This window comes from Aythya fuligula, chromosome 1 (genome assembly GCF_009819795.1).
Source record: "Aythya fuligula isolate bAytFul2 chromosome 1, bAytFul2.pri, whole genome shotgun sequence".
In the NCBI taxonomy this organism is placed as follows: domain Eukaryota; kingdom Metazoa; phylum Chordata; class Aves; order Anseriformes; family Anatidae; genus Aythya; species Aythya fuligula.
The window spans coordinates 15,478,476-15,491,749 of NC_045559.1; the positions used below are offsets into that span (position 1 = coordinate 15,478,476).

At 36.2% G+C, this 13,274-nt stretch overlaps 1 protein-coding gene across 1 annotated transcript in view; it reads right to left on the reverse strand.

The window, feature by feature from the left end:
• LRRK2 (leucine rich repeat kinase 2) overlaps positions 1-13,274 on the reverse strand; it is a 68,131-nt gene that overhangs the window by 32,055 nt on the left and 22,802 nt on the right. Inside the window, exons 13-23 of the mRNA XM_032192957.1 lie at positions 12,238-12,362; positions 10,389-10,519; positions 7,694-7,838; positions 7,252-7,391; positions 5,781-5,909; positions 5,524-5,694; positions 3,601-3,856; positions 3,188-3,376; positions 1,573-1,694; positions 722-791; positions 41-261 (exon numbers count right to left, since the gene is read on the reverse strand). Of these exons, the coding sequence (XP_032048848.1) occupies positions 41-261; positions 722-791; positions 1,573-1,694; positions 3,188-3,376; positions 3,601-3,856; positions 5,524-5,694; positions 5,781-5,909; positions 7,252-7,391; positions 7,694-7,838; positions 10,389-10,519; positions 12,238-12,362 (1,699 nt within the window). The remainder of the gene's footprint in view (positions 1-40; positions 262-721; positions 792-1,572; positions 1,695-3,187; positions 3,377-3,600; positions 3,857-5,523; positions 5,695-5,780; positions 5,910-7,251; positions 7,392-7,693; positions 7,839-10,388; positions 10,520-12,237; positions 12,363-13,274) is intronic.

Genomic DNA, 13,274 nt, shown 5'->3' on the forward strand with positions numbered 1-13,274 from the left:
CTAATCTTGACTTGTGTTATATAAAATTATGCAGAATTACTTCACACAGTTGTTCTGGAATGTTTGTAAGAGCATTTTGGTGGAGCTCCAGTTTCTCAAGATGTTCCAAATGACTAGTTAAGCTGCTATTCTGGCTGATGGCATCTATGTTTTCCAGCTCGTTTGATGAAAGATCTAGTGATTTAATATATTCTTTCTCTGAGATCAATGAAGAAAGACTGTCTGATGGTCTTAAATATGGTGAGAATTTTGAGATTCCTTCTATTAAAACAAAAACATGGGAAAAATAGCATGATTTAATTGAATGCATAAATTAAGATGAATCAACTTAGGATCTAAAGAAGCAGAAGACAGTGAATGTTTGGTTCAAGATCCAAACAAGATCCAAAATCCATGAATATTTCTTTCAGAAGACAAATTTGTAAGACAGTAGGGAAGAGAAATAGGTTTATGCATTACACAACAAAAGTGGGTTTTGAAAGCCTGTAATGGCACCCATGAAATTACATTGTTTGTAAAACTCTACATAAATTACTTGTGAAGCCTAGGAAAAAAAATTTCACTATATATAATATATTTGTACTCCATGGTAGTATTTCAATATGTATCTTCTTCTTTGTAAACAAACATATAATCTAACTAAAACCTTTGTGTGCTATGCTTATGAAAGCATTAAAGATGAAACATCAAATATATATCCTAAACTGTACAGTTTACTTACTGGGAGATTCATCTGAAGGCAATAGTTTCCTTCTTTGTTTCACTGATGGTTCATACTCTGTGCCAGGTCCCTGGAAAATCCCAAAATAGAATAAAAAAGAAATAACAGGTGTGGACATATGAAATGATCTAAATACAGTAGATTTCTTTTTGTCATTTCTTTTTATCAGATCTCCCAAGGGTAACACAGAGACTGAATTTTTAAACTCTAAAAATACCACCAGGCCACATTTTTATGAAAATTACCGATCCATGCAATATAAAACAAGAGCAGATTTTGATGTGCAATGGATATAGTGTGTTTTTTAACAACCTAAAATGACTTCCACCTGGGTAGGCTGAGAGGGTGAAGCAAGATATTGCAAAAACTAATTTTTTCCAAGGAAGCCAGTCTCTCTGGTTTTGCAGACAATGGAAAGAGACACACTCCTTTCAAGGGAACTTGACTTTGACTTCACTGATTTGTCATCCTGAGAAATCTGTCTCTGCATTGACCACAGAGGCACTCCAGAGATCAGCTTCGCTACAGGATAGTTAAGTCTTTGTGAACAGAACCTTATTTTTTGTATTTGTATTTGAACAGTACCAGAACATCCAACTGGAAATCTGAGCAACTTGGAAGAACACATTTTTTTATTGATCATAAATTTTTGCTGAAATAAACTCTCATCTATACAGGTAATCTGGAGCACAGTAATTACACAGCAATAGAAGGGAGCATTAAATAGCAACATTCAGGCAAGAGCCCATGTAATTTCAAGACCTATCCTTACACTTGATTATTAACAGTTTCACAGTAGGCAACACAGATGGATTTATAAGGAACCTGGTACGAATAAGGATCTGACTTACCAGAGAGTAGGAATGTCGCGGCAAAGCAGAAGAACCTCTTTGAAAGGCATTTTCCCTACAATATAAGTCCGCAACTGCAATGGAATTGGACTTCTTTTTTGTAAAAAGTGAACCTTCACTTCCTAGTACAAAGCAACAACACAGGAAGACAGGTAAATAAGAAAATATATTTAAAGCTGAATTCAACTGTAACGTAGATGCTGACACACAAAGGAGAGATATATTTCAAAAGCATCAATAACAGCAGGAACTAAATGGTTAATTGTGTGTGCAATAGGCCAATGATATTAACATACTTACCTGGTATGTTCTACATATAAACTGTAGGTTGTTACATTGGTGCTTTATTGCTTAAAATTTCCATCAGGTTTGTATTATTATACATGTTTTATGACACACCTTTGTACTACTGCAGCATCAGTAACTTTTTAATAAAGAAAATGTATTTGAATAGATACTTTTGCACTCACACCCTTACTGAAAATCAAACATCAAATACTTCTCTGGCTTTGGTGATTTAGGGTCGTCTAGACTCATTTAGTATTCTTCCTTTCAAAGCTAGTTTTTTAACTCCTAAAAGCACTCCTGTTAGTGAAACCTATGTTTTTTTTACCATAATTTATGTAAGACTTAACAGCTTTTCTATGTGAAAATAGTACCTATCAGTGTCATAGGTCTGTGCCACGGTCCTACAGAAATGAAAATGGTGCTGAACGAAAAGAACAAAAGCCAACCAAAAAAAATCATTATGGTTCTCTGATTCCAAAATTCAAATTCTTCATCTGTGATGATTTTAAGTATCTAACACTTCTAAAATACAACAGTGACTCCTGAATAAATAAAAGGCACATTATAAGATAAGAACACTTACTGTTGCTATTAAGTTACTGATGCTGCAGACAGAAATGCTGTTTTTCATATGTTAAAGGCATTCAGATTTCTTGACATGGCTACCAAGAACAATGTTGGACTGAACATAGACTTGTCACTTACACTTTCTCATCAGTTAGATATCTTTGAGATATCTTTGGGAAGCTTATTTCACTTTATTTATTTGTTAATAATATAGTCCTCTGTACCGAATTTAGTTGTGTTTTCTTCATTTACTGACAACAGTGGGAACAGGGCATTTCTGAATCACAATTCATCTGACTTCATGATGAGACAATGTGCTTTTGAAGCACTTGCTTTTTGCCATTGACTATAAAGGGAGAATACAAGAATTGCTAAGAAACAGACATCAAAACAGTTGATGTAAGCTTAGCCCAGAAACAGGCATCAAAATAGTAAAATACTCATTATCTGAATATGGTTAGATGAATTCCACCCTTTCTACAAGAAAGCAACTGAATGCATTTCAGTTCAGAAAGAACTGATTTTAAATGGATAATTGAAAAAAAATAAGGTGCTAATTTCACAGATATAGAATGTACTAACCATAAACAATTTTCCAGTGGACCTGATTTATGATTTCTTTTTTGCACATTATTTATTCCTCAGCTGATGGTTTCATAATTTCCTATATAATTTGAAGGAATTCATAGTTATTGCCAAACCCCAGTAAGCTACACTGTGACTATAATAGGAAAAAAAAATAAAAAAAGAAAACATTTACCTTCACTATCAATATCATCATTCAAAGGAAAAACACTGTCCACTAGTGGGTCAGGAATGAAATTCCAATCATAGTTTTTATCCATTCCATCTTCAGAGAAGTTTAAATCAGAGCAGGCTCCTGATCTATCCTCTGAAATATTCTTCATCTGGTATCTAAGCACCATTCTTGCCAGTACAGAACCTGCATCTATATGAAGAAGAAATCGAGATGGTAACATGTTCTCCAAGAAATTCATATAGCTTACAATAGTAACAGAAATACTTGGTGCATTTTCAAGGCTTGGAAATCTTTCTACAACCAGCTAAGCACCATAAAGAGATCCTCAACTGAAAGTCGTGATAAAAAACACTTAATTAATACCATCAATAGATATAAACACATGAAGTATAGCAAATTCTGTGTATACTCACTTTGTTTCCTTAACGGAGTAAGTTTATCTGGGAACAAAGGAATGAGCCAGGAAGGTTCGAGTCTCCCTATACCAAATCCTCCAAGACATATACTGCTGTTGGCAACATCAAGGCTAAGCTTCTTTAAGAGCAAGCTGATGATTTGGCTATCTCCTCTCTTTATGCTGATGGCCAAAGCACTCCGAACATCTTGCTCCCGAGCACCATTGGCTAACAGCAATTCCACCAATTTAGGACTACTTCCTTTTTCACAAACCTAACACAGAAAAACAAACAAGTTTATGTGAGGGACTCAAACAATAGCTGAGACTGCAGTCAGACATTCTCAAATTCAGATTCATGACATTTTTAGGCTCATGCCCCCTTTTCAATTACACAATTCCCTACACCTCAGGGCACATGCCTGCTTAAGGCATTTGAGTACCAACTCCCACTTTCATTAAGTCTTTACCAAAATATAGCAAATGCCTGAGTTCTGTAATTGCAATTTCTGCCATGAGTACACCCAATTTTTAGACAAAAATGAATGGTAATTTATGTAATTTGGTTATTGCATGTGGTCTGTGGTTCAGTGGAAAAAACACTTTGTGGTTATTTTGCCATGTTATCAGGATACCAGATGAAAAGCCAGTAACACTGACTCATTTAGCTCTGCTTAGTGCTAGGGAGCTCAAGTCCACTGGTTTCAGTCAGCTCCACTCCTTTCAGTCTCTCAACTTGCATTGCTAAACAGAGCAGAGTTGATTACGAATATTACAAATATTTTTTAGAAATACTTCCAGTTACTTCAGTATTTCCACTGGGGTTCACTAACACTGATTTGCCTGCCTCAGACTTCACGGCCTGTTCCAAATCCATCTGTGCTTTATCACCCAGCCAGCTCTGCTGGCAGAAATCTTCATTCTTCACTTCCAAATTTACTTCAAGCAGTACTTGGTAGGGTTATCTCAGACCAAGCATTTAAAATTGTGACACTGAAGCAAAATTAAGAAGCACTCATACAAACAGTATCTCCAAATGTTTTAAAGACAGGCACATTTAGCAGGGAATACTTATGATCAGGTGTGAATCTCATCTGTTGGCACACTTGAATCCAGATGGGATGTTTGCCCGTGGCTGTCGTAAAATGTATTTCAGATAGTTCAAGCTCTGAATGTGGCCACTGTTTGGATCAAACTCATTGCAGCTCGTCATTCTTACATGTATTATTTTGGTTATGTTGATAGAAAGTCAGAACCCTAGCTTAATAGTTAAAACAGCACAAAAAAATGATGACTGTATTGATCTGTAATAACAACAGAAAGTAAAAAAGATCCACCACTCCAGGGCAGGCATTTTAGGCAAAGTCTTCATTGCAAGGTCTAGGATAGAGTGGTATTTTTCAGTGGCACACTGAAACTTATTTATGGACAGTTTTGCATGCAGGTCTGTCTGCATTTTGACTTCAGAGTGCTTGGGAAAAGCTGAATCGGAAGATTGAATGTTCAAGGACTGAGCTCTAATGGGCTTGATGCTATCTATGCCTGTTCAGTTCAGAAGAAACAGCTGTGAGGTTGCAATGCCTGAGCTTAAGTCTTCTTCCTCAAAACTACTCTAAAGCTAAGGCAAAGTCAGTACTTGAGTGAACCCTGGTTTGAACATGAGCAGGGTGAACAATCTTGCATCAGAACCAAACTAGCAGCGCAGGCGTGATCTACGTGACAATAACTATGAGCCTCAACGAAGTGAAGGGTGTTTCAAAAAAGTATCAGACTGTGCCTGAAATCACCAAGAATAGCAATGGTTGTCAACACTTAAGTCACAGTTACATTGCCCTAGAGAGTACAACTGTGTTCTGGCTTATACAGCTATACACAAAAAGAGAAAGGAACCCAAATGCTGATATTTTATAGCAATGAAACTACATATCTTCCCATGTATTACCTGATAGATCAAAGAGCTCGTCTTTGTCTTCTTATTAATATCAGCTCCCAGTAGAATTAAACATTCAGCCATAATACTATTGCACTCCATACATGCTTTTTCAAGCATCATACTTTTTAAATCATCATTTTCTGCTATTTTAGCAAAGCATTTACAACACAGGCTTTGAAACTGAAAGGGAACACAAACAATCCAAGTTAGGACTGAAAAAGCACCAAAGTTTTTCAGATATTGAGCTGTTAAAATAAAGAAGATACCTGTCGATCTCGCTGGTCAGTGAAGCACATAGACATTTGGTGGAAAATGACTGTGTCAAAGGATTCGTGTACCAGCAGCTTGGCAAAGCAAGGTGACAAACTAAGAATTGACAAGATTGCATGAAATCCCTATAAGCACAATGAAAAAAATGTAAGTACAAGGTCATTTTAAAGCAAGTTATGAAACAAATCAAACTGCAACTTCATTTTTTGTTTTGCTTTTAAACATTCAATAATTCGCAAATTATAACACATTAGGAAAGAAGGAAGACACCCTGGTGTTTCAGTGTTTAATACAGTTGTAATCTCATGCTTGCATAGCTGACCCACGAAAGCAGGTATGAACTGACATTTTGAAAAGTGCAGTTATGAACAGTAATATCTGACAGCATCCTGCCTGGCACATGTACTTGTGATTTCCTGAAAATTTACAGAGGAAACAATCTGCTCCTAAGGATATGGGATGACGATGCATTGCCTGACCCAGTGTGTTGCTCCAGAATCCTTGAATTAAAAAATAATAATAATAATAAAATATATATATAGGCTAAACGAAAAACAGAATATCTAGAAACTAAAAAAAAAAAATAATACAAAATTATCCTGTGATTCCACAAGTAAAGTTCACACAGAAGGGTGAACTGGGTAAATCATGGACTCTTGTCCAAATGTCATTAAGACTAAATGATTTTATGCAACTTCCTTATTCCTCCACATTATTTTGATCTCTCTTTATGCTAGTTTATATTGGTTCCTAAGCAAAACTTAGAAGCACTGTGGAAAAAACAGAAGTAAAAATAGGAGGCTGTACTTGTGATAGTTCTGACTGATCTGAAACAGAAGTGCAGAAACTCTGACAAGAAGCTGATCTCACAGGCAAGCTTCATTCCACCAGAAAGTGAAACTGGCAACAAACAGGGAAAGCTTCCAGAGCAGAGGAAACAGAACTTTCACATGAGGAAGTCTGAACATGATTTCTCTGACAGAATAAGGAGAACTCTACTTCCATGTTCAGAAGTAGATTCAAAATCTGTCACTCTGACACAGATGTCTTTCTTAAATAAAAAATTCTTAAACAGAGCCTATTGCTAGTGACAGGGCTGTGAACTAGGGTATTTTCCCTCACTTTTTAAAAAAAAGAGTGATTTATACTATAATGATGGTTGCTGCACTACATGATTCTGGATTGACTGAATAATGGACTGTGACCAAAAAATTTGTTCTAGTTTGCTAGATAAACAACCAAACTTGTGCTTTTATATTTTGGACTGAATTGAATATATGCTTCCAAGAAACCCATCTCTCTGGCAATCATATTGGTTTAATTTTAAAGGCTTATACCTAGTAACTGCAACAAAATAAAAATGAAGTGATTAAAATAAAGAATTATACTTCAAATACAGCTACATTAAAATAATTTCATAAACTTTTGCCTTTCACTTTTATCTTTGTAAGTAGAAATAACACATACATGCATCTGGATTTCAGTGACCTCTTTAAATCGCCGCAGAGTAGAAACCAGAACTGTTGCCAGGACATGCATAGTTGCAATACACAAACTCCTCCTTGTAATCAAAGAGCGCAGAAGACTCAAACCCAAACACTGTATGTCTTGAAGAATAAAGAAAAAATAATAATGTTGATTATTCAGACATTCTGAGTAGGATAAACCCATGACCTAAATAGAGTGTGATATAGCTAATGTGCTAGAAAGTTATTTGCATCACCTATTACAGGGCCAAGCATAACTAGAAATTGGATAAACCTGGGGACTACACAGTACTGCTGCCTTTTATTGCCATGTAACCTACTTCACATCCAGTACTAAAGAGTGCAATAGGCTACAGATTATATGGTTAATCAGCCCCTTCTACTATATCATTCAAGTTGAACTAACAAAATAACTTCCATACCTTGTGTATCTGGATACATCTGCAGGGTGTGAAGCACGGTGTCAGTAGCTCCTTGTTGGGTTAAAATTTCTAATGCACCAGTACACTCAGCTACAGAAGTAAGCAGTTTCAATCCACACCTCTGAATGCTAGGATTTCCAATAAACTAACAGAGAAACGAATATAAAATCAGATCAACACTTTGTTTTGGTACAATGGCAATAGAAGAGTTGATAGTGATAATTTTTCAAAGAAGTATGTCAAATTAAAGCTGATGTGACAGTAAATAGCAATAATTACAATTTCAAAAAGTTTTCCTTTTCAATCAAAGTTTCAGTTGCTCATACCGTCAGATTTCTACCAGAGAGTAGGAAGATCAGGTTTGAGAGCATCTAAGGAACCTAAAGGCATACAAGTCCATGGGACCTGATGAGATACATCCACAGGTCCTGAGGAAACTGGCAGATGTACTTGCTAAGCCACTATTCATCACGTTTGAGAAGCTCTGGCAGGCCAGTGAAGTTTCTGCTGACTAGAAATGCCATCCAGACAGACCTTGAGAGGCTTGAAAGGTGGGCCCACATAAACCTCATGAAGTTCAGCCCCAAGCACAAACACAGACTGGGCAGAGAACGAAATGAGGCCAGCCCTGGGGAGAAGGCCCTGGGGGTGTCGGTGGATGAGAAGCTCAGCATGAGCCAGCAATGTGAACCTGCAGCCCAGAAAGCCAACCGTGTCCTGGGCTGCATCAACAGAGGAGTTGGAGGTCCAGGGAAGGGATTGTCCCCCTCTGCTCTGCTCTCATGAGGCCCTACCTGCAGCACTGCGTTCAGCTCTGGGGCCCCCAGCATAAAAATAATATGGACACGTTCGAGTGAGTCCACAGAAAGGCTATAAAGATGATCAAGGGGCTGGAGCACCTCTCCGATGAAGAAAGGCTGAGAGAGCTGGGGATGTTCAGTCTGGAGAAAGCTCTGGGGAGACCTTACAGTGGCATTTCACTATTTAAAGGGAACTTATAAAAAAGGTGGACAGTGACTCTTTGCTCAATCAGATAATGGCAGGACAAGGGAGAATACTTTTAAACTAAAAAAGGGAAGATTTAGATTAGAGGTTAGGAGGAAATTCTTCATTCAGGGTGGTGAGGCCCTGGCACAGGCTGCCCAGAGAAGCTGTGGATGCCCCATCCCTGGAGGTGCTCAAGGCCAGGCTGGAAGGGGCTTTGGGCAACCTGGGCTGGTGGGAGGTGTCCCTGCCCATGGCAGGGGGGTGGGACTGGGTGATATTTAAGGTCCCTTCCAACCCAAATCATTCTATGATTTTTTTTTTTCTAATTTTCATTACAACCACTCAAGTTTACACGATCTTGCCAGGAAAAGGAGGGTGGGGAAATGTGTTTCCTTTGTGGTTCAATGTAACCAAATGAGGTTTTGTGAAGCAAGAGACAAGTGACAAATGTGGTGGCTGTTGATAAAGTTAGGATAGGAAAAAGGTATGAAGCAGGATACCTATTGCCACACCACATCAAGTTTTTAAGTTTTCTTTTCCATCACAAAGTAATTCAATAGCTTATTTGTTATTATCTGTCACAATTTTTCCCCACTTTTAGGTGGAGGAAACCTAGATAAGGCCTAGATCTGAAAGTGTGTGTGGACATCACAGTGACTTGCAAAGCTGCAATATTGTTTTAGTGGAGTTGTGCCCATCTCCTTCCTTATTCCTTCTCTACTTTTTCATAAAAATATGTTAATTTCTAGCCCTTCTGCTTGATTATGTAGTACCCCAAATCACAAACCAGCAAGTTCAAAAAAGTCATCGAGGTGGTAAAAGAGCACTGAAAACTTTGGTGCAGTCTGAAGTAAAAAATTATTTTGTTTGCCTTGTTAACTCCTGTATCCTAGAACTTCAGGTCAAGAAAGAGCAAATGATGTATCAGCAAAAAAATGCTGAAGTCTCAAGGACATTTCTTTTATAACAGATGTTCAAGACATATCTCCTTGACTGAAGGTTTTTGCCAAGTCTAAAACTGTTGACGGACTTCTAGAAAATCATGAAGTGCTGTATCCATTTTGACTGTGGTCATGTGAAACCTGTAAACCAGTGGGAATCTTCTGAAGGCCAGGAAGTTAAAAATTTCCTGTCACCAGGATTTAAGATTAATTTGCTGTGCAAAGTGCCAAGTACTATCTCTGCTTAGCCTGGTCCTGCTGTGGCAGTGATGCCTTTCACTTTTAAGATTCCACTTTAAGGCACTGTGATCATTTTGCCTTCCAGTGGCTGGAGAAAGTCATGGAACTGAACAATGCAAAGAATGGAGACAAGTGAGAAACACTGTTCTGTTGAAAACAAAGAAGTATGTATCAATGAAAGCTATACTAAAGAACCACTTGGCTCTATGCATAGCTGAGGCAAAGACACAAGAACACCTTTCATGTATAAATGGTCCATAACAAAATCACAAATAAAATGCTTGAAAAAAAATCAGCACTGTATAAGTATCCCCTAGAATTACTATGTAAAACTATGTAAAAGATGATCTAATGTACTCTAGACTATAAAGTAGAAAAGAAACACCCAATAATAAATGAAACTCAAGGTTGAGATTGATTTTATCCAATCAATAGGAAAATCATCATGGAACTAAGAATTATTAATGATTCCTCACTGCACATGTAAAATAGTGATAATGTTCATTAGGATAAATCTTTAACCATACCCTGTTCAAAGCACCAAGCACCAACGAATGAGTTCCCTCCAACAGACACTGGCTTTTAATGACTTTTACAGTAAGTGTGAAAGCAGCATCTCCCATATCTCCCAAAGAACCATTCTGGTCATTCTTTGTATCTGAAACAATGGAAAACAGGCTTCTTCAGAAGAACAGATTTAATATTCTCCCCATTATTAACCCAGTATTATTAACACAGTATTACAATCAGATTGAACACACAGGCTAAATGACTCTGCAGGCATACTTCTAATCTTAGGACATTTTCAGAACGCTGCAGTGATAGAGACTGAAGTTCTTCCAGATTTACAATGCAGCATTGGGTACATCGTGTTTGAAATGATAATTTCACCATATGTTTGCTCGCTACTTACTGTGAAAATGCAAAATCATGCCAAAGAATTTTGCTTAAGGTACACTGCAATACATTAGTACTTCCTTGAGCTATATGGTTTCTTGGTGTTCCAGATAACCACTTCAGAATGCTTCTTCCTTCTGGGAAGGAGACTCTATAAGGAAGCCATAAACTATTTGTTCCTTTTCACTTGGCAGTACATCAGAGGCTGACTTTTACCAACAGATGAAATAAGTGAAAGGTGAGTACAAATTAAAGAACACAGAATGGTCTTTCAGATTTACCTTTCCAGTAGCTATTAGCACTTGCAGGCAAATGGCACTACAGAAAGTACTTAGATATCCTTTAAATGTCAATTCAGCATTCGTATTTTTCTGATTACTATTTTCCCATAAATGACTATTTATTCCCTAATTAACATGCATATTTTAACATCCGCTCTGTGTATTGTTTGTTTCATTGCACTCTAGAAGGGCCTCACTTTAAGGATTCTCACCAAAAAATACTCTTGCCTACATGTTAGAATATATGTATAAAGTCTTAATCCTCTTGTTTATTGAAAAAGTAGGAAAGAATTGGAATTATAATTAAATGAATAGGAAAAAAAAGGAAATCTATAATCAATCTGCATGCTAGTGGAGCGACTAGATTAGAAACTATTGGTTTTGTAATATGCAACTAAAATTCATGAAAGATACTTGCAAAAACCTGTTTGGAAAAAAATCAGCATGTTTGTACTCTCACATTTAACACTGGGGAAAGAAAAATGGGATATACAGCAGTAAACTGATAAAGAAGAGATAAAACTTCCCCCATACTCTGTTAAAGGTATGGAAATAAAAAAAAAAAAAAACAAACACACACTTTTTTCATAATGTAGATTGCTCTTAAAGAGTTTTTTTTGGGGGGAAAAGGAATTCCTAAGCTAGTCAGTTTGGTTTCTCCTTTGCTGGAGAAAATAGCATGTAATAGTAGCTTTCATATCTTTGAATCACTTTCTTAGTGTCAGAGGTCTAGTTTTGATGTTTCTTCCAAGAGATACTATCAAAACAATTGTATTTTGTGGTAAAACCATGCTGATATCATTATCACTGCTTGCTCTCACTTAAAAATCATGAAATCATGGTAGGAGTATGCAACCACAGTAGTGGCTCCACAGAAGCAGCAGAGCTAAATCATTACTGATGAAATCAAAGGGATATCAGCAGTGATAATTTTGGCTTGTTATTTTCAATGGACTCTCCATCTTGTACATTCTAAAGTTACAGTTGCTCTGTCAAATACAGAATTTTGGTATTTTTTTAAGTCCTATTAAAGGCTGTCTCATTAGATAAGACTAAAACCAAGCTATCTAATTAAATTCTCTAAATTCTCTAAATTCTATCTAAAACCAAGCTATCTAATTAAATTCTCTGATTATGAGAATTCTCTGATAAATTCTCTGATATGAAGTCACACCAATTATATTTTTAAATGACTTACCAGGCATCATGAAGTGTAAAAGGACTCGAAGTGCTTCCAGTTGTACAGAGAGTGATTTTTCATGTTTCCTCATGGCTTTTACAACTTCTGATGCAGCTACTGTCATTATATCCAGATGAGGGAAACTGAAAATATTATTTATAAAATTTAAATAATTTAAATTAAAAAAAAAAAAAAACATTTATAGATTTTATACATTTGCTTCTTTCATTAGTACGGTGTGACATCCCTTTATTACAATGCAAATCTGTTTTAGTTACAAAATATAAACTCAACTATGGTTCTTTTTTTTAGCATAGCAAACATGTTATTTTCATGTCATTTCATGAATGTAGAGTATGTAATTAATCCAATTTGACACTACTCAGAAGTAATTTTCAATTCAGTCCAGAACGCTGGTACGCAGTATAGTACTTCACTCAGGGTGAATGGTGGATTCATGTATTTCTCTTTGATTCTAGTGCAGACATATGAGAAGATAGATCTTCTCTAATTTACTGTTCCATAGTCGCCATAAAATATTGATGAATTGCCAGATACTTGCAGAATAAACAGAAAAATATCAATCGTGTCAGTTTCTAATCTTGAAGGAAAAAAAACAACTACAGCACAACGACATTAACTTAGAAATGGTAGTAGCCAAAGGCTACTAATTTATTTCTAAGGTCACTTTCTTATTTTATTTTATAATACATTTTATTCCTGTAAACATGTTTATGGAATTTTGAGATCTTCTTTCTGAGTCGCAAGTTTGTTTTCCACCCATGTCCTAGAGCATTTGCAAAAGCCATTACAAAAGAAACTTTTATATATATATATATATATATTTATATATAATATATAATATATAATATATAATATATATATATAATTAGAGTTAATATTGTGTGAAAATTCTTAGCTCTCAATGGAAATCAGTGTGGCTAACAGGAGGGGCTAGATATGATTCAGTGTCTTGAATAGAGCTGTCAGACTGTGGTCAATTTTAACATAAGTGAAACAGTCAGTAATTTAAATGTAATCAATTAACAGCACTG